This window comes from Alternaria ethzedia, assembly GCF_023757985.1.
Source record: "Alternaria ethzedia strain BMP 0044 chromosome Unknown scaffold_35, whole genome shotgun sequence".
NCBI classification, from domain to species: domain Eukaryota; kingdom Fungi; phylum Ascomycota; class Dothideomycetes; order Pleosporales; family Pleosporaceae; genus Alternaria; species Alternaria ethzedia.
In genome coordinates, this window is record NW_026056228.1 from 122717 (window position 1) to 148063 (window position 25347).

At 52.7% G+C, this 25347-nt stretch overlaps 11 protein-coding genes across 11 annotated transcripts; 9 read left to right on the top strand and 2 right to left on the bottom strand.

Moving 5' to 3' along the window:
* Nucleotides 1-284: 284 nt before the first annotated feature.
* On the top strand, nt 285-1646 carry J4E87_009435 (uncharacterized protein; the record flags this gene model as incomplete). Its single annotated transcript, XM_049381012.1, has 1 exon — nt 285-1646. The coding sequence occupies one exon, from the start codon at nt 285-287 to the stop codon at nt 1644-1646; it is 1362 nt and encodes a 453-aa protein (XP_049229233.1).
* Nucleotides 1647-2545: 899 nt separating this feature from the next.
* On the top strand, nt 2546-4174 carry J4E87_009436 (uncharacterized protein; the record flags this gene model as incomplete). The annotated part of the gene is made up of 3 exons (XM_049381013.1): nt 2546-2571; nt 2630-4040; nt 4127-4174. 3 exons carry the CDS (start codon nt 2546-2548, stop codon nt 4172-4174), a joined length of 1485 nt encoding a protein of 494 aa, XP_049229234.1.
* Nucleotides 4175-4497: 323 nt separating this feature from the next.
* Nucleotides 4498-5815, top strand: J4E87_009437 (uncharacterized protein; the record flags this gene model as incomplete). Its single annotated transcript, XM_049381014.1, has 5 exons — nt 4498-4504; nt 4708-5222; nt 5270-5303; nt 5351-5638; nt 5691-5815. The coding sequence occupies 5 exons, from the start codon at nt 4498-4500 to the stop codon at nt 5813-5815; spliced, it is 969 nt and encodes a 322-aa protein (XP_049229235.1).
* A 305-nt stretch (nt 5816-6120) lies between these two features.
* J4E87_009438 (uncharacterized protein) lies at nt 6121-7235 on the top strand (the record flags this gene model as incomplete). The annotated part of the gene is made up of 2 exons (XM_049381015.1): nt 6121-6124; nt 6274-7235. The coding sequence occupies 2 exons, from the start codon at nt 6121-6123 to the stop codon at nt 7233-7235; spliced, it is 966 nt and encodes a 321-aa protein (XP_049229236.1).
* Nucleotides 7236-10698: 3463 nt separating this feature from the next.
* On the bottom strand, nt 10699-12756 carry J4E87_009439 (uncharacterized protein; the record flags this gene model as incomplete). Its single annotated transcript, XM_049381016.1, has 3 exons — nt 10699-11348; nt 11398-12509; nt 12563-12756. The coding sequence occupies 3 exons, from the start codon at nt 12754-12756 to the stop codon at nt 10699-10701; spliced, it is 1956 nt and encodes a 651-aa protein (XP_049229237.1).
* A 501-nt stretch (nt 12757-13257) lies between these two features.
* Nucleotides 13258-13966, top strand: J4E87_009440 (uncharacterized protein; the record flags this gene model as incomplete). The annotated part of the gene is made up of 2 exons (XM_049381017.1): nt 13258-13776; nt 13835-13966. 2 exons carry the CDS (start codon nt 13258-13260, stop codon nt 13964-13966), a joined length of 651 nt encoding a protein of 216 aa, XP_049229238.1.
* Nucleotides 13967-15309: 1343 nt separating this feature from the next.
* J4E87_009441 (uncharacterized protein) lies at nt 15310-16166 on the bottom strand (the record flags this gene model as incomplete). The annotated part of the gene is made up of 2 exons (XM_049381018.1): nt 15310-15644; nt 15752-16166. The coding sequence occupies 2 exons, from the start codon at nt 16164-16166 to the stop codon at nt 15310-15312; spliced, it is 750 nt and encodes a 249-aa protein (XP_049229239.1).
* Nucleotides 16167-16740: 574 nt separating this feature from the next.
* Nucleotides 16741-17706, top strand: J4E87_009442 (uncharacterized protein; the record flags this gene model as incomplete). Its single annotated transcript, XM_049381019.1, has 3 exons — nt 16741-16981; nt 17029-17264; nt 17311-17706. The coding sequence occupies 3 exons, from the start codon at nt 16741-16743 to the stop codon at nt 17704-17706; spliced, it is 873 nt and encodes a 290-aa protein (XP_049229240.1).
* A 347-nt stretch (nt 17707-18053) lies between these two features.
* On the top strand, nt 18054-18651 carry J4E87_009443 (uncharacterized protein; the record flags this gene model as incomplete). The annotated part of the gene is made up of 3 exons (XM_049381020.1): nt 18054-18059; nt 18086-18101; nt 18347-18651. 3 exons carry the CDS (start codon nt 18054-18056, stop codon nt 18649-18651), a joined length of 327 nt encoding a protein of 108 aa, XP_049229241.1.
* A 1959-nt stretch (nt 18652-20610) lies between these two features.
* J4E87_009444 (uncharacterized protein) lies at nt 20611-21338 on the top strand (the record flags this gene model as incomplete). Its single annotated transcript, XM_049381021.1, has 2 exons — nt 20611-20675; nt 20726-21338. 2 exons carry the CDS (start codon nt 20611-20613, stop codon nt 21336-21338), a joined length of 678 nt encoding a protein of 225 aa, XP_049229242.1.
* A 1893-nt stretch (nt 21339-23231) lies between these two features.
* J4E87_009445 (uncharacterized protein) lies at nt 23232-25186 on the top strand (the record flags this gene model as incomplete). Its single annotated transcript, XM_049381022.1, has 7 exons — nt 23232-23375; nt 23422-23492; nt 23540-23563; nt 23615-23787; nt 23837-24243; nt 24289-24624; nt 24680-25186. 7 exons carry the CDS (start codon nt 23232-23234, stop codon nt 25184-25186), a joined length of 1662 nt encoding a protein of 553 aa, XP_049229243.1.
* Nucleotides 25187-25347: the final 161 nt, after the last annotated feature.

Here is a 25347-nt window from a genome sequence, read left to right on the forward strand (position 1 = left end):
AGGAAGCTTTGCTGTCCTGCTAATACGCCTCTTGGCAGGGTCTTGCGCTTGCGATCGCCGCAGGGAACGAAGCATCGGCGGTATCCCACGCACCCACAACCCCATCTCCTGCAGCGTCTCAACCTCGATTAGTCTTTCCTTTTGCTCATCCAACACACACCTGCAGTGTCAGATCAGTGGCACGTGCTACTCCGCCCTGCCCTCGCGCTGTGTAATAAAGATTCGGTGAGTACCCATCTAACCTCTGGCCAAACTTCTCTGGTTGCATTCCCCGAGCCCTCACCATGGGCCCTTCTACCTTCAGTGACGACCTTCCTACATCCCTGGCGGACCTGCTTTCCAACACCTTGATCCTGCGCCAAACTGCCCCGTACCTGCCAATATCTGCTCTCCGTAACCTGTCGCGAACTTGCAAATCCCTACACCATGTTGTCTTCCAGTCGCCAGAGGCCTTTCGCTACTTGGATCTCTCTCCGGTGAAGTCTGCTATTGTGCCCTTCGATGGACCTCTTGATATCGGCGGTACCAGTTTCCGTGCTGAGCGCATGGACGAAGCCCTCACCGAAGACGACTTCTACAGCGGCCCTCTACGTCATATCTTCAACAGACTTGAGAAGCTGCACGTCTTGCGCAATGTCCACACACTCGTACTAGACGGGCTCAGCGTAACAGCCGAGCTGGTCAAGGAACTGCTTACTGAGGAACGCTTCAACGTCCGCATACTCTCGATCCGCGAAGCCAAACACTTGAACGAGAGGAAGCTTCAGCAATACCTGCGATACGCGGTCCGACCGTCCAGGCCTGCGGGCACCCCTCGAGTCAAAGGCATCTACATCTTTGGCACCCGCGATCGAACACCGCGCCCTGCGTCGCCCGTCACGAAGAAGCCTTCCCCACATATTCCCAAGGGCGTGACGACTTCACAAGGGGCGCAGATAGGGGCGCAATGGAACGAGAAGTCGCAGCAGGCCTTGGAAGCTGTACTGGCGCGGACCGAGGACAAGTGGTACCAGTCTTCTGGCAAGATCATACCTAAGCGGCCGTCGCCGGAATGGGCAGAGATTCTCCAGGCGTGCGAAGGCATCATCGCTTTCGACGCCGTTCTGTGCAGAGGACCACGCCATGACCCAAGCAAGGCGTACGTCAGAGACGCGACTGCAGATGGCGCACCCCATCCATCCTCGTTCCTGCGGCCTACAGTAGCCACTGTAGCGCTAGGTCCGTCTGGCTGCGAGACATGCCACTCCTCTCCAGAAGGCCCGGCAGTGTTTGGCGACTCCAGTCCGTCGCATCATCCGCTACTCAGTCCGGTACCACTTCATGGGTCCTCCGTACGCGCCGCGCAAATACCACACACTCTCGACGGATCCGCCCCTCCACCTCTCATAGTGCGATGCGAGGACTGCCTGAAAGGACGCTGGTGCGAGAGATGTCACAAGTGGTGGGACGAGAACTGCTACACTGGATCGGTCACCGCCCAACGTACGGAACTACAGCAGACGGAGCTCACCGAGAGCTTCAAACCCGACGGGACCAGCCAACTGCTCCCCAAGCAAACCATCAAGGTACATATGGGCCTCTGCGTGGAACACTGTCTCCGTGAGGAAATGATGGCCGGAGCCGGTAGCGACGGGATGTGGGGATGAAGGACCTACCTTGGCGCGCGAGCAGCGATGCTACCTTGAGGCCGTTACGATGTAGTTGGATTCCGGAACCCGGAGCCTGGCTATATTGGATAATTGCACCTGGAGACTGGCACTTGCGCGCCAAGGTATGTGCTCACTCTTTGGTCAAGAAATAGGCTGACGTGAAAAAAACACAGGTTATCGGCGTGAGACGTGACTGTTTTGGCTGTGGCCATACGTGCATAAGCTGTAAGGAGCTTTTCATCCGCACCTGCAGGAAATGCAACAACGAGTATTGCCGTGAGGATAACGACGCGTCTTCTGACACTCTGGTTAGTATGGTGCGATGAGGCGTGTAAACATCAACTAACTCGTCTACAGTGCGACTGGTGCAACTATACTTCACGAAGGACCAGGGAAATGTATTGAACTTGGCTTTCGTCGCTTGAGTAGAGCTTGGATACCTCCTCGGCCAACAGCAAACGTATCGCTTGCGACCACAGCTATGGCTGGATTTATGATTGATGATTGATGACTTCCCTCTCCTCTTCGTATTAGGACTAGATACCCCCCTCAAATCTATGGACACGGTTCCCGAACCTACTTCTCCGAAATATGCAAATGACATTTCGCATGCTTGGCTGTCTAGCATCGAATCTGCGGTGCGGCTTTGCTGTGTGATCATTCGCTCCTTCTTTCACCTATCATGCAGGATATGGGCGTGGTCGATCTAGCCCGTTTCGGCAGACACGCTCCTGCCTGTTTGTGTTGTCGCCTATCCGCGGCACGTCAACATGTCCGCAGTTGACGTCCTCGACTTCCTCACCTTTACCTGCGTTTATTGTTTGGTCGATATTTATCCACGGTTTCGCAAAACGGGAGTCGCTTTATCACCATCACTATCGATCCAAGAATAAGCCATGGATCCTACTGCAGCAAAGAAGAGGTATGGTTACTCTAACAATACCGATAATATGACAGGACTTGTACTGATGCTGCAATAGAGTACGGGCTTGTCTACCCCAAGTCCGGAAGTTGATGGGAATCACCGGATGTCCTTCTGTCTCCATCGGCATCCTCCACGAAGGCGAGGTCATCCTTCAGCACAGCCAAGGATTCGCAGACGGGAACGAAAATTATATCCCGGTCAACAATTCAACTCTCTACATGATCGGATCACTCACCAAGGCCTTCATCGCCGCGTCCTGTGGTATACTCGTCGACGAGGGCAAACTGAGCTGGACCGAACCACTATCCACATACATACCCTTTACCCAGAACAAAGATCCTGCCATAGGCAAACACATGAGTCTATCAGAAGCCCTCTCTCATTCCAGCGGATTTCCACAGCTCGACATCGCGTGGTATGGCGCAGCAGGCGCAGAACTGCTTCTTCCAGAAGATTTATTACATATCACTGCCAACATGCCAGTTCACGACACATTTCGCACCGGATTCCATTACTCCAACTGGCCTTACGCTCTGGTGGGTAAGGTGATTAAAGCGGTAGGCGGCGAGGATGCCGTGGATGGCTGGGGAGGGTTCGTCAAGAAGAGAATCTTTGAGCCTCTCGGAATGAGTAGATCGACGTGTTCTCGATGGAAAGTCGAGGGTGGAAATCTGGCTGAGGGGCATACGGTCTTGCACGACAGGCGACCAGTACGTTTACGAATGCCTCAAGTTTCAGACAAGACTATTTGTGGAGCCGCAATGGCGATTTGGTCGAACGTTCCGGAAATGCTCATCTGGTCGCAAGCAGTAATGGAACGGTTGGAAGAAGAGGGGACGGAGAAGGACACCATTGAGGCCATGCAAGGATTGAGTCTCAACACGGAACAATACGAAGCAGTACACCACGACGACCATACGGACGCGCAAAGCACATCGACAAACCCGCTCAGGCGAATCAGCCAAATCACGTCTCGCAAGATACCCGTTACGGACGATACCACCAACGAGAACTCGTACGCGTTTGGATGGGCAAGACACATGATTCCCTCGACACAACTTGGGTGGTTGTCTACCAACGGCCCACAGAGAGACGACATCATCGGACGAGAATCGCACCCGCGGCTAACACTATACCACGGAGGCCAGGTGACCGGATATCTCAACTCCATCTATCTCTTTCCGGAGACTAAATCAGCTGTGGTCGTCCTGACCAACGCGCAGAGTGCTGGAGACTGCTCTGATCTCGTTGCTCAGATGTTCGTCCAATCGCTCTTCGATATGACCCCGAAAGTGGATTTCGGTATGAGGGCGGAGAAGCTATCTACCCGTAGTCTGAACCGATATACCGAGATGAAAAACGATCTGCAGAAGGACCGCATGTTAAATACGCCGTGTCCCCGTCTCGAAAGCCTTGAGGGGACGTACCGGAACGAAGACATACAGGGGATTATTCATGTGTACAAGGTAAGTGAAGATCAATTGGAGATGAAACGGAATCGCATGGATTCGCAGTGCCATCTTCTGGAACACTACCAGTCCCACACGTTTAGCTTTTTGCCTGGATCGAGGGACGAGATGGAGACAAGATGTCTGGTTGATTACTCGAGCTACGAGCAATTTCTCTTGGTATTCATACGCAATAAAGAGGGTACGGTTATTGGTTTGGACTGGGTGATGCAGGAGGGATTCAAGCCGTTGCGTTATATTCGCCAGAATATCGGCCCAGTCAGCGGACCCCCGTCTATTATGTTAATCCCGTGTTGAGGATGAGAAACGTAACGAGTAAACATTCATAAGCTTCGTAGAACTATAGCTTAGACATGGTCGTTAAATATTCACGGCGTTAACTTTGCTTTGGATCCTCGTGTCGCTGCCAAGCCCTCATCGGCCTGTGGACGGCTGGCCAGGGCCGATGCACACGATGACATGTGGCTGCCACATTGAGCCTCAACACTGCAAACAAACCATTGTCTTCTTCCCACTTCAGCGCGCGAGTCCTCACTTTCCAAACCCAACACCCCCGTTTCACGCAATCTGTCCTTTCCGCGCAAAAATCCTCGGTGACGTCGTCTCTCGCTCCACGTACCACATCTCCCCAGGACACGTTCGCTCCACCTCCGCCAGGCACCAGCTGCACGACCTACCCAACGCCAGATCGCTACATTCCGACACTTCCTCTTCGTCGCTATACCTCACACACTCGCATATCAGACAATGGCGCAATACGGCTACGGACAAAACCCGCAATACGGCGCAGGAAATGCGCAAAACCTCCAATTCTACCCATCGTCATTTTCGAACCAGCCGGTATCTGGCCATTCCACACCGTTCCAGGCAAATTACGGCGCACCAGCAAGTCAAGCGTATCCCGCACAGTATGGCGCGGGGTTCGCTGCACCGGGTGTGAGCGGGCAGATGGGTATGGGTGTGTCGGGGCTGCGGACGGGGTGGCTGGCAGCCTTTGGGACGGAAGGATACGATGGAGAGCCGCCGCTACTGGAAGAGTTGGGAGTGAACTTCAGGCATATACAGATGAAGACGTTGGCTGTGCTGAATCCGTTCGGTCGGATCGATCAACATATCATGGACGACAGCGATGTGGCAGGGCCGATACTGTTCTTCTTGATCTTTGGGACGTCGTTACTGGTATGAGACACGATATCAAGAAAGAAATGAGAGCTAACGTGGAGTAGTTGTCTGGAAAGCTTCATTTCGGTTACATCTACGGTAAGTCAAACAGCTGCTTGGAGAAAGATAGTAGCTAACAGAGACAGGTCTGGCGTTCGTTGGCACGATCCTCCTCCACCAGATCCTCTCGCTCATGTCCCCGCCTGTCGTCGAAGCGACACCTGGAGACCACGGTCACCCGCATGGCTCACATCTCGGCTCCTCGTTAACGTTCCCACGATCGGCATCGGTGCTCGGATACTGTCTGCTCCCTCTCGTTCTGGTATCGATGTTTGGAATCATTGTGCCGCTTGACGGGCTATTTGGATACCTTCTGACCAGCCTGGCCATCACATGGTGTTCCTACAGCTCCAGTTCCATGTTCACCGTTGTTGGTAAGTCGAGCCTTCCGATGGGGTTTTTGATGGGAACTAACACATCTCGTAGGGCGCATGACTTCCATGCGGGGACTGGTAGCGTACCCCATGGTTCTGTTCTATGGCAGTTTTGGTATCATGGCTATCTTCAGCTCGCGGGGCACTGGTCAGTTGGCGAAGGCGGCAGGATCATAAGAATATGGTTGAGCACATTTCAAGGCGTCTTGACCAAGATATGTAGAACATTTGCGCATATGCGTACGATATCAAGAGCATAACCAAAACAAAATCCAAATATAGCTTCCAAATCGACCTTCACTACATTGAGGTGTCGAGCCAATCGGAGTACGCCTAACGTGCTTAGAGCGATGACGACGAGGACCCTGCACGAAATTGTTCTTCCCGATAATCTCCGCCACCCGTCACATCTTCTTCAGCCCTATATACCCTTGCTTGCCTCTTCTTTTCGCCGTACTACTCTTTGCATACGAATACTCACCATGGGTTGGTTTTGGGCAGACACCGCACCCGCCGCACCTGCTGCACGTGTTGCGCCGCACGCCATGCCTCGAGGCAGCATGAGCAGCATGGAACCACCAGTACGCACTCCCACTCCCCATATACACACTTCCCACTAACAACCCCCCAGCCAGAATGCCCGATGCACAAGAAACCCGTCCCGCCCGTCGTCGCCGAAAACAAGACACCCGCCGGCGCCTGCCCCTACGTCCCACCTGAGAGTGCCTCCACCAGCGCCTCCGAGCCACCCCCAAAGCAAGGCCTCCTTTCGCGCCTCAACCCCCTCAACAACATGTTCTCTGAACTCTCCAACGAGCGCGCCTCCACCCAATCCGTCACCCTCCCCCTCGACCGCGAGACCTCCACGATCCCCAAAGGCGACGGCTCGCTCTGGGAGTACCCCTCCCCCCAGCAAATGTACAACGCCATGCTGCGCAAAGGCTACACAGACACCGACATCACAGCCGTAGAAAGCATGGTCGGCGTGCACAATTTCCTCAACGAGGGCGCGTGGGCGGAGATCATGGGCTGGGAACGGCGCTTCAGTCGTGGTTTGAAAGAAGGATACGAGATATGCAAGCAAGGCGAGGAAGTCGCGAATTTCAAACTCGGCACGCATGAGGATCCGTTTGATACGACGACGTGGGATCATAGGGATGTTCAGCCGCCTAAGTTACTTAGGTTTACGGGGCGTCCTACGGAACCGACGCCCAAAGCAACGATTATGCAGTGGCTGGGCTACGTGATGCCGGAGAAATTCGGTACGGCGCCGCCGTTTGATCGCCATGATTGGTTTGTGGAAAGATGTAATGAGAAGGGGTGTAAAGAGATTCGTTATGTTATTGATTACTATGAGGGTGCGCCGGAGGCATCTGAAGCGGAGGGCGAGGGCGAGGCAGACGAACAACCCGTGTTTTATCTTGATGTTAGGCCCGCGGTTGATGGGCCGGTTAGTGCGGCTGAGAGGTTGATAAGGACGGGTACGGATGTTTGGTGGAGGGCTAGTGGGGGTGTGGCGAGGGAGTTGAAGAAGTTGGAAGAGGAGAAGAAGAGGAGGGAGGAGGAGTGGGCTAGTAAGAGTAGGAGGTATAATTAGGATGGGTGTGTGTTGCATTGCGCGGCGTTTATGGCTTGGGAGGTTTTCCTTCTGTATCATTTGGTTGTATGAGATATGGCTTGGGAACCTTTTTCTTGAGACTCGGTCTGTTACGCTGCTATGTTTCTCTACTCTAGCTTTTCTTTCTTGTTTTAGTATTCTCCATGGCTCTTCTCGAATACGAATGACGCTCAACTTGAATTCAAAACTTCTTCCTCTACCTATCTATCCCCTCCGCCACAACTTGTTCTCGTAGTACGGTATATTGTTCGATCCAGCCTGCGTATCGTGTATCTTATTGTTGTTAGTTGGGACAGGGTCGTCTGGAGGCACTTGTCGTATGGTTGCTCGAGGCAGCTGTGACTCTGGGTGTGGGATGTCGGAGATGGCACTAGGACCTTCGGCGGTAGGTGTAGTGACGTGAGTAGTGGTGTTTGTTTCGAGAGGTCGAGGGACAGGGAGCGGGTCTGTGGATTTGGAAGATGTGCAGCCCATGGTTGGTTTAGGAGGTTGGGAGTCGATGGCTGGTGATGATGGTGGTTGGTAGTAGGCACTTCGATGGTGTGTGCGAAGTAGGCTTCCGCGAACTATAGGAGAGGGGATAAGGTGTGGATTCACTGTGGTTAGTGAAGAGATTCGATTTATGACTTCGCATCTCCAATGAGCGAAACGATGCTTTGAGAAACTGGTGTGGGAATGAGTGATTCACGTTCTAGGGCTCATCACATCACAAAAGACATTCAACTCATCGTCTAGTTCATATAGCACTCATTGTATTCAGTTTCACATATCAGTATCCTTTACTCCAGCACACCCATCACTCCATCATCTTATCCCGCGTGCTGATCCACGTGAATCCCGTGTCGTAATACCCATATTTGCTTCCCAAAGGTCCTTTCATAGGAACAGGGGTCGAGGGCGCTGTGATGAATGGAGGAGTAGGAGTATTGCGCAGTGCTGATTGTTCAGGCTGAGTCTTTGCTTCTGGCTTGGTGGGTGTGGGGGAAGGGGCCGGTGGGTTTGCGGTAGGAGGGTTGGAGACTGCCGGTGGTTTGGGGATTGGTTTCGAGGATGAACAGCCCATGGTGAGAGTTTGGGAGAAAGATGTAGGGTTTGGGTTGGTAGAGAAAGGATGGACTGTTCTTCTTGGAGGTACGTTTTGACTTTGACGGTCAGGAAAGCTTATGGGTATGTAGAATGAGCGGAGCTTTAGAGTAAGAGAGATACAAGTAGCTTTTTGTAAATCTTATACGTGAACAATGGAAGCGAGCGCAGTGAAGCACACAATGTGAGCATGTTCCCCGGTGACCTTGAGCTTTTGGATAACGGCACAAAAGATAGCTGTTCCAGTACCCAGAGCCCTGACTGCGCACATTCCACGTCCTGTGTTTTTAGGATCTCTAGCTCGTTCGCAGCCAACCATTTTTAGTCACTTCCTCCACTTCCACCTCCTCCACCAGACGCTCTGCCCTCACTAGACGTCCCTACAACACCACCGTCACCGTTACTAAACCCGCTGTCTGCTCTATCCAATTCACTGTATTGCCTGCCGTGCATATCACCCCCGTCATAAAACGGGGTGGTCCTATCATGTCTTCCGTTGTAGCGTCCATACGATCTGTTTTGGCCTGGGTATGCAGCAGTACCCTCGAAATATCCGCGGGCTCTTTCACCGTTTCTCCGGGCAGCATATACTGCCGATATGTGATTTACTTCATCTTTCACGCGTTCGACTTCGCGGTTTAGCTTTGATAGAAAAGAGCCCATGGCTTGGTAGTCTTTAGCTTGAATGAACAGTGCGAATATGCGTGCACTATCTCGAGTGCTTGCGGTGAAGTGAAGACGACCGAATGGAGGCGCTGACGATGTCAGTAGTAGTTAGAGGAACAGTCGATGAATGAAACTGCGGAGGTTCGTGGATGTTGAGAAGGTTAAGGACAAGCTCGAAAGCCAGTTCTGAGGGATATTCATACTTCTTGGCTGTGCCATAGCGGATATGAGGCACGGTTGACAAGGCGGCTATGCTAGGCGGAAGTCATTGTTGTAGTTGGTCCCCACCCTCTCTCCCCCATGGTACCGCGATGACCCATTAACGACGAGCCACTCACGACTCCCGCAACACGCACGAGATACACGATAACTAAATCCGCCCATTAAATAATGGAAGGGATGAGAAAGATGTCATTGTTGTAGTTGCGGCTGATACATTGAAAGCACATACAGATTGCTACCTATGAAAGGTAAAAGAATAATCACAAGACAGCAAGTAGGTCAAGAGAACATGGAAGCATCTTGTCTTTCGTTGTCGTTATCAACCACCACCTCCACCTCCACCATCTCCTCCTCCGCCATACCCTCCGCCATCGCCGCCATAGCCACCACCGTAGTACATTCTACCAGATGTATTTCTGGCGTTTGTCCCGTCGGAAAGTATGTAGGGAGGGCCAGGCGGCTTCCCTGGGTTGGGTCCATATCCGTCTTGGTCGTGCTTTGCTCCAGCGAGTTTGCTTGACATGCAGCCCATGACTGGCGTTTCGAGTCGTTTTTCCTGTATGATGACAACTTAGGAGGATGGATGTGCAGTGTAGAGGGACGATATGGCTATACACAGTAATAGTGAGCAGTGGTCCGCAGACTTGAGCAGTGAGCTTACTATTGACGAGGTGATCTCTGACTGAAAAGTCGCTACATAATCATCAAGTCATAGTCGCTGAGAGCATCTCATCATATATCTTCTCAAACTTCACTATTCAGCTGAAAGTTGTGTGGTTGCGACAAGTACGAGAGAGGTCGTGTGATAACGCCTGTGGCGTGCGCCTCTTCGCATAAACTGATGCTTTCGCTCACAGCTCCATGTAAGAAAACTTGGCTTCAACTCAGGTCCAGACTTTCACAAGCCAAAGGCACACTTCAGGAACATCTCGAGAATCTATATTCGATGCGATAATTGATGCTGGGTATATAAGCGACAGTAACAAGAGATGCACGGCGATAGAAAGTTCGACGCAACGCTAACAACCAGAGGCGGAAATAACCCGCGCCGTCGCAAGAAATTACGGAAGAATTGCGGAGCAAGAACACATGTAGAAGTTCGGAGGCGCGCAAGTGACTTTTTTTAATGTGGATTCAGCCCGATGGACTGCCTTGGAAGTGCCTTGAAGGCGTGCGGCGGACTGGGCCTCGGCACGGACGGACATTGGATGGGAGGACCGACACGGAGCCACCGGTCAGTCGGTAATGCGCGATCGTCTCTGCTGGGAAAATAATGCCGCCGGAGAAAGACCGCAGAATATGCACCGGCATTTGATGCAGATGTGGAAACCTGTGGTCACGGCGACCGGAATGTGGTGTCATTGTGCTGTGACCGGTTTCGAGGCTGATCGCGAAAACAATCGCGACAATATATCGAACCACTGCCAGACACCTAGATGGTGTGCGCACAAGGCTTTTGGCATATCTTCCCTCAGACCGCGCCCATGAGGAACTTCCAGTGGAAGTCGGTGCTGGTAATATCGAGCGACGGAGTCACGTCCCGTAAACTCGGTAATTTCTCCACTCCATTGGTCGTACCACTCCCGTTGATTTTAGGCAGTGACAGATTGTGGAGGAGAGATACAGTCCGTCCCGAGCCTGTCGCTAGCTCAAATGTGTTGCCGTTCGGGCTTCCCCTACCCATTGCATCGTGCAGCGCTAGTCTCATGACTGAAGTGATGCGTCGGAAGCGCTCAAACGCGTCTTCTTGACTGTCTTGAGCATCGCGAGGGCGAGGCATCTGCGAGGATAGCTGTTCGCGATAGTAGTCGAATGACTTCGCTATTTGGAGCTCGCTAGCGTCCCAACCTGGCATGGGCGAGGCGTGAATAGCCAACTTGCTCAAGCTGGTGATTGTGTTGATCAGGTTGAGCCAGTCGATCAGCGACACGAAATCGAAATGCTTGGTCGGGAGCTTTGTGCTGTTGTCAAGGAACTGTTCGACGGACCGGACCAAGGTGACGCGTAGTGATAGCTGGAAGCCCGAAGCCCACGGTGTACTATCGCGATCTACGAGATCGATGGAAGCTGCCGTTCGATACTGGTGTATGCGTGCTGCAAGCTGTAGCCATTGCAGTATTGCTAGTCAGAAATTAGCAATTGCGAACGTTACAGTGATGTGGCTGCTTACTGAAATCTTTCGCTTGCAGCTTGGATGCAAGACGAATATTCTCCCACTTATCGCTCAGTCGTTTGACTTGTGTGCGAACCACCACTGCTTGCTCTGACTGGTTACGGAAAGTCTCTTCCACGTCCTCCATGTATTGGCAGACATCCGTTAGTATTGGAAGGACGGCATCTGACGTGTTTTCCCACGAAGAGGCCAGTTCTGACGCGTAGTTCCGGAGTGTGCTGGTGTGCGTCATTGTCCTTGCCTTGACTGGCTCCATCAAACCCAAGTTGGAAGATAGGTAGTAACATCCCAAATAAGCCCGCTTAGCTTCCCTGTCTCGCGGGCTTTCCTTTTGTAGAGGACTCCTCACAGTCCTCCCTATACTGTCCAGACCCAGGTCGTGTGCGATACCCAAGCACAACTGGAGAAGCATCGTGATCGAAACGGCTTGGACGTCCATGTAGTGATGATGCCAGGCTATGAAGACCAAGAGTCCCTGTAGGAGGTCCAAACTCTTTTCGCCTTTCATTATCCGGACCATGACCACTTTACGGAACTCTAGGCTCAGTGCTCTTTGGAGTGGGACCGAATCGTAAGAAGAGACTGTTAGCACAGCAAACATCAACATCGGCCGGCTCTGGAAGAGGTCCTGACAGCGGGCGTCTCTTGGTAGTGATACAAAGGGGAAGAAGTCGACCATGCTGCGATACGTGTCGAGCAGCATCTGCATGTGCACCAGGCTGATCGATCTGATAACAGGATCCAGTCGGCCAAGGCAAGACAGTGTGTCGTTCATTGATTCCCAGAATGACGCCGAACTTTCGGACTGATTTGCATGAGCGGGGAGTGATAACGTCCTGGGAGCTGGTGGCATCGATACAGGCGGAGCGGTGATTGGTGTCGGCGTCGGCATTTGCTGTGTGGAATCCAACAGCTGCGATGGGATGGTGGCTACCGATGGCAGACTACATTGTGTCGGAGCCGGCGCCATTGTCGCAACGATAGCAGACAACTTGTCCAATTTCTTGTCGAAGTCGCGCAGCTTGGTGGGTGTTTGGCCATCGCTGCGCGCCTTTGCTGGCCGCCTGCGCGCAACATGTTCCACACACTCGACTCTTGCCTTTTGGCATCTGGGGCACGTGTCATTCAATGTGGAGCAAAAATATGGCTGGGGTAAACAAACCTCTGGCAGAGAGCCGGCGTGTCAGATGGAACGCAGCGAACCTTGTGTTTTCGACAGCGCTCGCACGCAAAGGCGTTCCCTATCCTCCCTTCTTTTGCGTCCATGGCGGGGACAGAACTGGCAGTCTTGGGGGAAGGAGAGCCATCGGCCTCCGGCTGGGTACCCAGGCTGCTCATGTGGGGAAGTCCGATCATGTGGTGCCAAGTCCGGGGTCAAACTGCAGTTGTGAATTGAGTCCCTCAAACGCGCGTAACGGGTGCACCAGAGATCAACGCTATGCTGACAGGGCGGAAGGCAATGCCGCAAGCCATTGCATCGGAACAACTTCAGCACAAGAGCCTTTGAAATGGGTTCCGCCGAGGGCCCGTCTATGTGGCGGTGCGAAATGATCAAGATACCTCGGGTAGTATATGTCGGTATATTGATGGTCCGCTTGGAACCGGTTGCTTACTCCCGATGGTCTGGGGGCGTGAAAGCCGCCTAATTGCCCTGGCGGAACTGCTCCGAAGCTCCATCCGGCACCAGTGCTGATAAGTCCGTCATGTCAACGTTGCGCCTCGAATTGAATGGACGGTAATGGTGATGACCTCCAGTGCTGGCCATAGCAAGCGGCGCGACGCTACCGTCATAGTTTCCTCGCTCTTCTCCGCCCAATTTCAATCATGACTCACCTCTAGTGCCACAACCACGACGAAATGACCCAGAAAGCGCATCGCGACTATCAGGATGGCTTCGCCGGGAGGATAGGATGGGGTAAACGTCCGGCGCTGCTACTTGTCGATGTTTGTAACGCCTACTGGAACGATGCCAGCCCATTGGACACCAAGTCTAACCCTGCGTCTGCGGCGGCGCCCGCGTCCATCGCAAAACTCGTCTCTGCCGCCCGCCAAGGCAAAACGCCGTTGATCTGGACGCGAGTCGAATACACGAAGCCGGACATGTCGGATGCGGGCCTGTTCTACAGCAAAGTACCGCTACTCAAGCTGTTCCAAGTCGGCTGCGGGAACGGGCTTGAAAGTTGGTATCCTGGTTTAGAGCCCGCCGCTGGTGAAGTCGTCGTCCCCAAGCGCTACCCGTCCGCATTCTTCGGGACCGATCTGGCTGCGCAACTCCAAAGTTGCAACGTCGATACTGTCATAATCTGTGGTGTCAGTACAAGTGGTTGCGTCCGCGCGACTGCCCTCGATTGCATGTGCTTTGGATTTCGACCAATGGTGCGGATCGACTCGGCAACGCATGAGTCCCTGTAAATGTCACTAATCATCATTCCAGGTCGTGGGAGAAGCATGCGGTGACTTATCACCTGCGGTCCACAAAGCAAACCTTTCCGACATCAATGCAAAGATGGCGGATGTGGTTTCTGAGGATGAAGCAATTCAGAAGCTGCAGGCTGGATGGAATTGAGCGGGCCGCGCGGCTACAGTACCGCGCCGCAGAACTAGTTCCAGGAGGTAAAGCTCCTGTCGCTGTCAGTTAATACAGTCATCTAGGTTCCTCTCAAGCTCGCCTACATGAAGCCGAGCAAGTTTCTCGTGTACGATACTGTGTCACGAAGGCATGTGGGGATGGCGGCCACCACGAACGACAAATAGCACGGAAAATTAATAAAGCATACTTCTATTTCGAGAAAGAGCCAAGGGTAACGAAAGACTGGACGGACTGTAGAAGGCATAGTCAAGGTGCATCATCTAATAGGAAGGTGTTGAGCGTGGCGTGATGGTCGGTTCTTTTTTCTGACTAACATTTCACTTTGGCAACCACGACCCAGGCACTGGGTTTACACACACGCAGGCGATTCTTCACTACTCACTGCTTTAGATGCACTGCTTCACAGCTCATTAAGTTATCACTCAAAATCACTCACATCGCTAGTCACAATGCCGACGAAATCTTCCAGCAGAACCCACGAGTGACAACGAGCAGGCACGTGTCCGGTCTCAGAGCACATTTGCGCGTTTGCTATCGAGCACGGCATCAGCGTCTCTAGATACAATTCTAATCCACAATACCCTCGAAAGCGACGCGACACTGTGCCCAACTCAAGCACATCAACCACACTTGAAGTCTTCCGATCACAGTTCTCCGCCAGCGCAAGAGCCACCGCCAAAGAAATTTCTGACATGAAGCAACGAAACTCAGCACTCCCGATACTACAACACACTCCTTATCCGGGCGCAGAACCGGTCCCCGATTGCGTGTGGGTATGCTGTGGATGCAGAAGAAGATGGGAGACGAAGGATCTCGGCAACATCTGTGTCGGCTGCAGTCACAAATACTCCGTTGACTGTTGCCAGCTTGCCGGATAGCAGGGCATTGCTGGGGACGAGGACATGACACAAGGACGAGTTAAGGTGCGCCGGTCTACGTTCTTGATCTAACAAAGGCTAATATAGCGGCATACTTCAGCTGGTAACATACCCAGCGGTCGAGAGTGTGTACGAATTTGTACTTGTAGCCATGGATGAACGTGCTGGTGGCAAGCGCAGTCAACAAAGATATCCATTGGTATGCATCCCTCTTCAATGCCATGATCTACGAAATTTACTCCGCTCATGCTTCACATAGGCAAAGTGCTGTACTCCATTCGCTCCTCTGACACAACTGCTGGGCACCCATTCAGCCATAAAGCTAACGCCTGACTCTGCTTAATCTCTCCGATGGCTCGATTTGATTGCATCCCTTCCATACACCATCACGCTCCTCATCGGCGGTACTACCATCTCTTCCGACCACTTAAATTCAGGTCCTCATGATTTGGTGCCCAGCGACCACGGCAGTTGGAAATCTCCCTGGGGGCCTGCCCCAGACGACTTCTTCGGTCTCCACATGGCGAAGATAGGCGGAGGCGTCAGCTCATGCGCGCACTTCCTCCACTCGTCGCTCGCTTCCGACTTCTCGTTATCGAAAGCAATCTTCAGCAGAGACTGAAACGCAAACTTGTCGTAAAGCGGTTTTCCCATGGCAGAAGCTTCCATCCAACATTCGAGATCAAGCCCGTCCGCGCGTGTGATACCAACGTGCATGAGAAGAGAGCCAACACCGCGATTCCGATGGGCAGGGTCTACCGCCATCCAGTTGAGTGCTAATACAAAGTCAGCGAGAGGAAGAAGATCATTTTGACTTTTCGCACAATCACGTTTCTTCATCCGGAAATAGCGCGTTTGAGGGGAAAGGAAATGCTCCACTTACCACAGTGTGGCCGCGTCATCCAATTCGCTCGCGGCCTGTACACCTGATTGAGTATTGACTCGCAGAAGCTCCGATATTCGCCCTCGGGCCACCATGGCGCGGTCAACTTTGGTGTGCCTGCAGCGAATGGGTTGACAGTCGAAATTACCCATTGCGAGCAACCGACAGTCTTGTTAGTGACTGTGTCGAAGGCGTAGAACCAGTGGCTGGAATTGTCCTCTTGGTGCTGTTTCCAGAAGCGTTGTTTTGATTCGGCGACGGCGAGGTCGCGATGGGCGCTCGTGTAGCCAAGGACCGGGAAGAACAGTTGCATGAACGGCTCATAAGGTGTGTAGTTCGCAGCCCAGATGACATCCAGTATCTCATCCAGCTCTTGCTTTGTCTTTGCCTCCCGGATCACGTATCGTTGTCCCATCGCAGCGGATTGGTGATTGCGTCAAGCCATGGCGACATCGGCCAGGTAAAGTAGTCTGCAAGTGCGCTACCTCGCCGCCGCTGCGCATTGACAGCGCAATCGGAGATATAGCTTGACCCAAGTATTGGACATCGTAGATTGCCGTGTTAGGGTGAAGTTGCCCAACAAGGAAGGTACCGTCGACACATTTAGCGTCTTGGCGAGGCTGGCAAGTAACACCCTTTTGCCCCAGCACACCTTCCCCGATAGCCCCTCACTTTTACACACATCCAGCCACTCGGTAGCACTTGTATCGCTATCATCATCTCCAGATGCTTGCGACCTTCCTCGATCGTACGGGCGCCGCAAGACAGATTTCTCGGCGATGTAACGATGGACCGAGGCTGGTCGCGTCGCTATTCATTCATGGTCCGCGCTCGGAGCGGTGCGATTGGGGTATGGTGTTGTCGGGACGGGCTTGCGACGTATGTTTGTGAAACTCGAGGCGAATTCTGTGACACCCAATGAGCGCGCTCCGTCTTATGGAGCCGCGGAGGCTTGCTTTCTACATTCTCTCCACAAAGCGGATCGAAGAATGGAGCGACCTCCAGCATATGCGCCAGTCTGCAGCGATGAACAGGAAGAAATCCTAGCAGAGCTAGAAGAGAAGGATGGCGTTTCCTGGAACTCTAAGAGTACTGAGATCATCCCGACCAACACGCGCAGCTTCGTGGCGTACATGTCCATCCTGCTGCTCTCTCTTTCAGCGAACATTCTCCTGGTGATGGACAATGCAAGGCTTCGAATTGCGCACAGTCCAGCTAAGAGCAACTACAGTAAGTGACAGCCTGATCGGTCTGATGCTAGCTCACGAAAATCAAAGGTGGATTAGCCTACGATACTACTGTGCCATATCACGCGACGACAAAGTACTGGCATCCGAACGCCAGTGATAGTGATATGGAAGGGGCATGGGACGCTATTGACACCAATGCCATGGCTGTCACGCTTGACGATAGATTCGCAAAACGTGTCGGTCTACCCAACTCTACTCGGTTTCCATGGGATACCGAGAGAAGCATCTACTACGTCAAAGGAATCCACGATCTGCATTGTCTTGTACGTATACATGATGATGTTTGTGTTCATCCGCTGATTGCATCAGAAACTCATCCGGAAAGCCATTGTGTCAAAGCATAACGACAACCCACAGCCCTTCAATCTTCTTCACATCTACCACTGCCTTGACGGACTCCGGCAGGACATCATGTGCAATGCGGACGACACACCGATACCAGCCCCTGTTACACATCAGTCGGGCGAAGGTCAGCTTCGGCAGTGTCGTGACTGGGACAAGCTGATCGCATGGGCCACGCGTCCTGACCAACATGCTTGCTACGAGTTTGACGATTATCGCGAAGCAACGAACACACTGGAAAACTTTGCATTCTGCCCCCCGGGTTCGCCTTACCGGGAGTTCCAAGAGGCTTATTTCCAGTATCATGGACACAAAGACGCGTATGAGCTGTATGGTGACGAAGAAGAAATCGTGGTTTTCTGAAGTCGTGGCTGGGATACACCTTAGGCATACCTGGTGCGGGAACGTTCCTGGTCGTTTGCGCCAATTAAAATACGAATGTACCTGTTTTGAAACTTAATCGTGGTAGCAGGGACCACTTTATCGTCAGAAGTTCGGATGAACATGCAACTTAATATCGATGGAGGCTACACTACATGATCAGCATCAGCCACTAATGGTCGGACGCCATGGATCGGAAGGGTATGTACCTCATATCTGCCCTGACCACGAAAAGCGTCAGGCAAAATCCGCAGCCAACTCCAAGGTCAACCGATATCCCATGCCGTCAACGCTTTCTCATATCGGCCCGGGTTAACTGCATTGTTACGATGACCGTGCGGCGAGAAGACAAAAAGCGCAGTGCGACACTGGCAGGAGTAAGGCAATCATAGAGAGTGGATGAGCGGCGCCGAAGGCATGCGCGTCTGAAACTTCGGAATGACATGATTACATGCGAGAAGCAATAGTTCCGAAAATACTACGCCGAGGTACGTAGCAGTCGACACATATATCTCGAGGTGAAGAACAGCAAATCTAGCACCACCTTCATCCCGTTCCCACACACTATCTTCGACGTAAGCTAGAATGGCTTCGGGCGCGTATACCCACTGACGCTAACCAGAACCAAAGGAGCTCACCAAGCATATCAATTACCAACTATCTACCATGCACGCTACTATCGCTCTACTTCCGCTGCTTGCCTTCGCGATGGGCATCGCTGCAGCTCCAGCACCCCTGCATCCCGTTGCCCGGGCCGTACCAGACATCAACGAAGTCGCCCGAAACCCGGCTCCCATCGATCATCATGTCGGTTGGGACGACCATGGCAAACCGACACTCGGGGATATCAGCCACCTCAGTCCAGAGGACATCAAGAAGCTCAAAGATCTCATCAAGCATCTACTTGGTGGCAGTCACTCTGCATAGGAGGCTGTCGGAAGTCGTACATGGAGGAAGTGATATCATCCAAGGTATGCGCTTCAAACTTCGCTCCTCTAGGATTTAGCTAAGAATTGTAGCCCCCGGAATTCTTTTACAGACAATTATGCCATCTACTTGCGCATACGAAAGAGGTGGAGTCCTTTTCCCGCATGCGTCGTCGCTCTAGCCGCCAGGGCCGCCATAGCAACATGATCAAATACGACGAATTTCGAGATTTCTACTGCTCTATCTTAATTGCTCAGCTCTGAACATTCCGACACGTCTTGGCTAATTCCACGGCCTTTTTCATGCAACAACCTGTGAGCAGCCATCATCTGACGGGCAGCGCCACCACTGCAGCGACCGCCCCACTGCAAGCTCGCGTATCAATGGAACACTGCACAAGATATGTGCTGGCAAATGTTCCACGACGGCATTGGCCAATTGACCATCAATCGCCCGGCAACGTACAGTCGTGACACATTGCCGAGCCTGGTGTGTCACAAAGGTCACACCACGGTAGAAGATCCCAGAGTGAGCTAATCAGCGATTGGAAGATGACGAGTGTCGTTGTAGCTAGCGAGCTAACATGCTGGCTTTCCTCCGCCGCTTACTCCCGTAGCTTCCGACGTGTACCTTTCACTAACATACCAGCAAATCCTAACCTGACCCGAACTTCCGGCGCAGTAGCACAAACACCTCTTTGAAACAGAAGGATGTTCAATCGAGGATACACAAGCGTCTGGCCGACCTTGCATGTTCGTCCCTCTGTGTGGCTACACCTGCGCAACGTCGTACCGCCGCTTCCTGGTCTAGCAGACCCCTTTCCCCCGGTCTACTAACAATCCAACTGACTTCGCTTGTTTGCGAGTGTCTCGCTCCAAGATTAAGAGCGGATAACGACAGCGTGTGCTATGGTAATTGTGAGCGAGCCCTCAATGCAGGTTACCTACACGGTGGCAGCTCGCAATCTCACATTACCTGCACGTCATGTCGGTATTAGACGGTTGAGCGCGTTTGTAAGCTCCACCTTCATACAAACGAACAAACGGCCTGTTTGCACGCCTTCCCTTGTCTATTCTTGCGCGTGATAGGCCGCGCATAATACCTCGCTACCTATTACTGGCGCACTCACTTCGTCGGTATCTAGCCATTCTAACCTCGGATACGATGCAATGATGCCGCAATCTCTTTTTGCTTCTTCCCATCATCCCCTCCCGCGCGAACCGGGAAGCAGCGCGGATGTCGGTCCGTACATCAATGTGGTTACGTGGGTTCTCTTGATTACCTCCGCGTTGGCGGTCCTGACTAGGCTTGTTACCAAGCGTGCGTTGAAGCGGAGCTTAGATATTGACGATGGTTTTGTCTTGCTGGCTTTGGTATGTCGCGTTTGATTGAGCTGGATCATCGTTTCAAATCCCGCTTTTGCTGACTGATGGGAAATAGATTGCGACTATAGGCTCTGGTGTCTCTGTTAGTGTCCAGACAGGCAATGGCCTTGGGCGAGACATCCTGTTGTTGACTGAGGATCAGATCTTGGCGTATCAGAAAGTAAGCGGCTTAGTGACCGTCGACTACATTGATATCCTGCTAAGTTCTTTTGTAGGCCGAGTATGCGAACAAGCTGCTCTACATCGCAACTCTATGTTTCGCAAAGTTGTCCGTCATATCGCTGCTCAAGATTCTGACCGCATCAAAACTACACCGGACCTTAGGCTTGCTACTCACCGTCTTCATAGCTTCTTGGAGCATCCTGTCCGGACTTGTATCTGCGTTTCAGTGCGGCGCTGAAGAACCATGGCGCTTCCTTGAGAGAGGGGGGAGATGCTTCGACTTGGTATGTAAGAATTCTGCCGTCTTCTTTGACATTGCTGACACTTCGGGGAGGCCGCTTTCTGGCAGTCCGTGGGCGTCGTGAACATACTGACGGATCTGGCGCTCATACTGTTCCCGGTTCACGTAATCATGACGCTACAAATGAGTACGGGCAAGAAAGTTACGATCCTGACGTTCTTCGGCGCACGTTCACTGTAAGTTTGGCAAACAACCATCACAGTAGTCTTCTACTAATGCACCACAGAGACATCGCAGCGACTGCCGTCCAAATGGCGTTCCTCCACGGCTTCGCTTCACCCAACCCGACGAAAGACCTCTGGACATGGACACTCCTCACCCAGATCATTGAGTGCATCACCATCCTAACATCATGCGTACCCTACCTACGACCGCTCCTGGAGCACGTTCCATCAGGTCTCTACGGTACCGACACGATACGACACCGAGGTACGACCCCGGAGCACGGCTACTCGCGCACTAAAAGCAATTCGTATCAGCTCTCCAGCATCGCTTCGAAAGTCGGTGGCGGAACAAAACATAGTCGGAAGAGTCAGGTGGAAGGTGGCGGGTTCAAACGCCTTCTACCAATGTTCTCGCACAATAGAACGACAAATGCGAATTCCGCATCGGGCATCCCTGGAGGCCCTCCGCGACCTGACGGCGAAATGGATGTCGAAATAACAGCTGTACATCACAAGCACGATGGGGAAAAGCGATGGGATGACAAAAGATGGGAGACCGCAAGTACTGGGAGCTTTCCAAAGATTCTGAAGACTACTGTTGTTAGTGCAGAGTGGGAAGACGTGGGAACAAAGCGTGGCGATGCTTCCAGTGATGAGATTGCGATTTTGCGATGATATGCGCTCGTTAGGGGTGCTTTTGCGCCAGCATCAAGAGTTCTATACCCATGGATCTGGTGCTGAAATCCAACGAACCCAATGCTGCACGATCTCCATGATTCCTTCACTGTATCAAAAGAGTTACGACATGCTCGTTGACCAGTGTCAACGTCGAAACGACTGAGTATTGTGACATCATACGCGTGAGATTACAGTCGATACTCCGGCGATGTGGTATCCCCGTGGGCCTGTGAAGCTGTGCGAACGTTTTGCAGTGCCAATCGTCGCGTGGCTCACGCACGGGTTCCAGCCTTGAAGATTGGTGAGCTGGTTCCAATTGCAACTATCCGTCTGAAGGTTTAGAACTGACATGCCACTTAGCTGCCAGTACCCAGTCTAAATTGCTCATAGGCTAGAGAACCTTGAATGAGCATAACTTGCACGCGAGGTGAGTCAAGCCCGATACCAAGTCCGGCATTCAAGTTAGCCCCACGCTTGCTCCAGTCAACAGGAAGTCGTGCGCCTTTTTGGGCTTTCGCCCCCTGTAGCATGCCGCACTTGGACCTCTACTAGGAGATGTAACGCGGCATGCCTGTGGCTGCATATGTCAGCCTCTAAGAGTAGATCGAGATGCAACACGCGTGAACTGCATCTGCGCAGGTTTCCGACAATAGTACGATGTCTGAGAGTCACGCTGAGGCGTGCAGGTGATTGTAGTGGACTCTGTGCAAGGGACAGAATAGCTGGCCGCCACATTGAGATCGGCCTGGTTGTGTTCAGGTAACGCATCTTCTGCTCGCATGGAACCTTTAGGACACAAAAGCACCACACGACTCGCTTGGAATGCTGGAACAGATATCGCGATGCGTCATGATAGCCGTTGAGAATGCGTGCACGGATGGAGGAGGCGACTTCCCACATGGGCGGTCGATTACTAACTAGCGTCACACAAGATGGAATGAACCCCGGAGCCACCCCTTCCGTCTTCCCTCATTCCCCAACCACCGCACCGCTCATCGTCCAATTCGTGCCACGGACAATCTGCCGGGAGGTCTATGCCTTCGACTACAACGGTATGACAGCCGTTATTGTGACCACATGCCGCATGCTCTACCCTCGATCAGCATGCCGAGGGGAGACGACGGCGGCCCAATGTTGCACGCCCAGTGACATGCAGCGAGGAATGATGCTCTGAACCCCTTTTCGCGATTGAAAGCCATCATGATCTACTGCTGAGTTCGGGAAGCACGAACGCCTCTTTCTTGGGCATATGCAAAGCGCGACGTCCCGGTGCAAACACACATCTGTCCGTTCCAGCATCGACCATGCCGTTTGACAAACACGCGAAGACCGGGGAATGTTAATTTCGCCTCTACCACACTTAATGCATGCGAACAAGGGGTCTGCAGGAATGCATGTCACCGCTTTCCGCAGGTTAGGCACCCAATGGTGTGCGACCGAGGCACCAATCAACGCCCGTTTCACTGTGGGGTGCCCTCTGAAACTACGACTGCAGTGCGATACGTCGACTTGCGAGCTGCCGCCGTCACTGCAGAGAGCCTACAACTGCCTTTGCGGTGCGAAACGTTGGCTTGGTGTCTTTCACTCGGACGCTTAGTTGCATTGCCGAGCGACCGCCTCCTAGACCGACTTCACTACCGTCTTTGCCGGCGATCACCGTACTACCGCATCCACCCGTGGACATCTGCACATGGCGCACGTTACCTCTAGAAGGGATATATATCGAGATTTACTTGCATTGCATGCGTCCTGTATCACGACACACCTTCTGGGTATCTTCTTTCCTTTTCTGGTCTGCCTGCTTGCTCGACATTTGTTACTACGTACTGCGGTCGTATCCGTCTTGTTGCTCAACACGCCGCGCATTGAAAAGCTGGAACCAAGGCTATCATGGAGAAGCATATCGAACTACAGAGGTTCAACCATGAGCCTCTGCGGCCGAGGGGCCGGGGCTCCATTTCGGAAGGCAAAGGCCAGCAGTTCGATCACGACAGATATGAATTGGCGAAAGTGGGAAAGAAGCAGGTGTTGAAGGTATGCGCACTTTTGACAATATGTTTGTCCGGTCTGATCATGGTAGCGTCGCTTCGGACTGGTGTCTATGACCGGTCTCTCTTGCGGGTTGATGTGCACCTGGGAGACTTTGCTTGTGTAAGTCCACATAACTGACACCAACTACCTGGCTGACGTCATGGCAGTATCTTTTCAATAGGCTTCCAAAAGTAAGTGCTCAACCTATACAGCGTTCCAGCAGCAACTGACGATGACTACAGCGGCGGACCTGCTGGTCTCATCTACGGCTTCATACTGATATGGCTGGGCAACTTCTCCGTCTTTGTCTGCATTGGTGAACTTGCAAGCGCCGTCCCGACTTCTGGTGGCCAGTATCACTGGGTCTCTTTACTGGCGCCGCGCTCAAACAGGAAGTTCCTCAGTTACGTGACTGGTAAGTTCGTCAACTTCCAAAGCGATTCTAATCATATTAATCATCTTAGGCTGGCTCACTGTCATCGGCTGGATCGCAGCTCTTACTTCCGTATGCTACTTTGTAGCCGAATTGATCCTGCAGTTGGTCAGTCTGAACGACCTCGAGGGCACATACGTCCGCGAAGGCTGGCACGGCACACTACTCCTATGGGGTATTCTACTCTTGTGTGTCTTCATCAACGTCTTCATAAGCGGAGCGCTTCCCACCATCGAAGTCGTCGTCCTCATCGTCCATATCCTTGGCTTCTTCGGCATTCTAGTGCCATTGATATATCTGCCATCGAGCCACAATTCGGCCAAGAGGATCTTCACGATGTTTCATAATGATGGAGGGTGGAGCACGCAGACTCTGGCCTTCTTTGTGGGACTACAGGGCAATGCTTTGGCATTCGTCGGAACAGACTCAGTCGTCCATGTAAGCCCAACACTCCAGATCTGTCTACCCCTGCTAATGGAGTAGATGTCTGAAGAAGTCAAAAACGCCAGCACTGACGTTCCACGTTCGATGCTTCTCAGTCTCGTCATCAACGGCACGTTGGCATTGGGGATGCTCTTCGCCGTTCTCTTCAGCGCCCACGATATCACAAAATTACTCAACGACCAAGAAGCGACAACCGCGCCTTTCCTCCGCATCTTCACACAGGCTGTCGGTTCCGAGGCTGGTGCTACAGTCATGGTTGCAATCATCGTCCTACTCGAATTCTGCAGTGCAATGGGGTGCCTTGCAGCTGCATCACGCATGACATGGTCATTTGCTCGAGATCGCGGACTGCCTTTCTCTCGCGCTCTCAGTATGGTAAGTTCATGAATCGTTGCACTGCTATCTAAACGCATCCATTAATACCCCTCAGATTGACAAACGCAGCACCATCCCCGTCGTCTCCATCCTCGTCGTAACCGTCTTCGCTGCCCTCCTCGCCCTCATCAACATCGGCAACAGCGCAGCCTTTAATGGCACAATCTCCCTCGTCCTAGAAGGTTTCTACCTCTCCTACCTCCTCGCCATCGGCCTCCTCCTCTGGCGCCGCGTCCGTGGCGACCTAGACAACCCGGACTCTTCACTCACCATCTTCAACGAAGCGCAAGTGGATGAAGCGTACGATCGCAGTCTGACCTGGGGCCCGTGGCGTCTCAAGGGCGCGTGGGGCGTTGCGAACAATGTTGTTGCCATTTGCTACCTCACTCTCATTATCTTCTTCAGCTTCTGGCCTAGCCAGCCCCATCCGGATCTAGTAAATATGAATTGGGCGGGTGTGGTGACAGGGGCGGTGGCCGCGTTTAGTGTGGCGTACTACTTGTTGTTTGCGAAGAAGTCGTATACTGGGCCGATTGTCGAAGTGGATCCTCATGTGTTGTAAGGGGGACCGAAGTGGAGCTATCTGGCGCCTCTGGGGGTTATGTTCAGCGGGATAACGTACCAGAGGAAGGCTTTTGAGAGTTACTGCTGTGTAGTGTATGCTAGGTGAAAAGTTCCGGGACATAGAGGCTTGCAGTTGAGGCTCAACAAAAGCGCGGTATA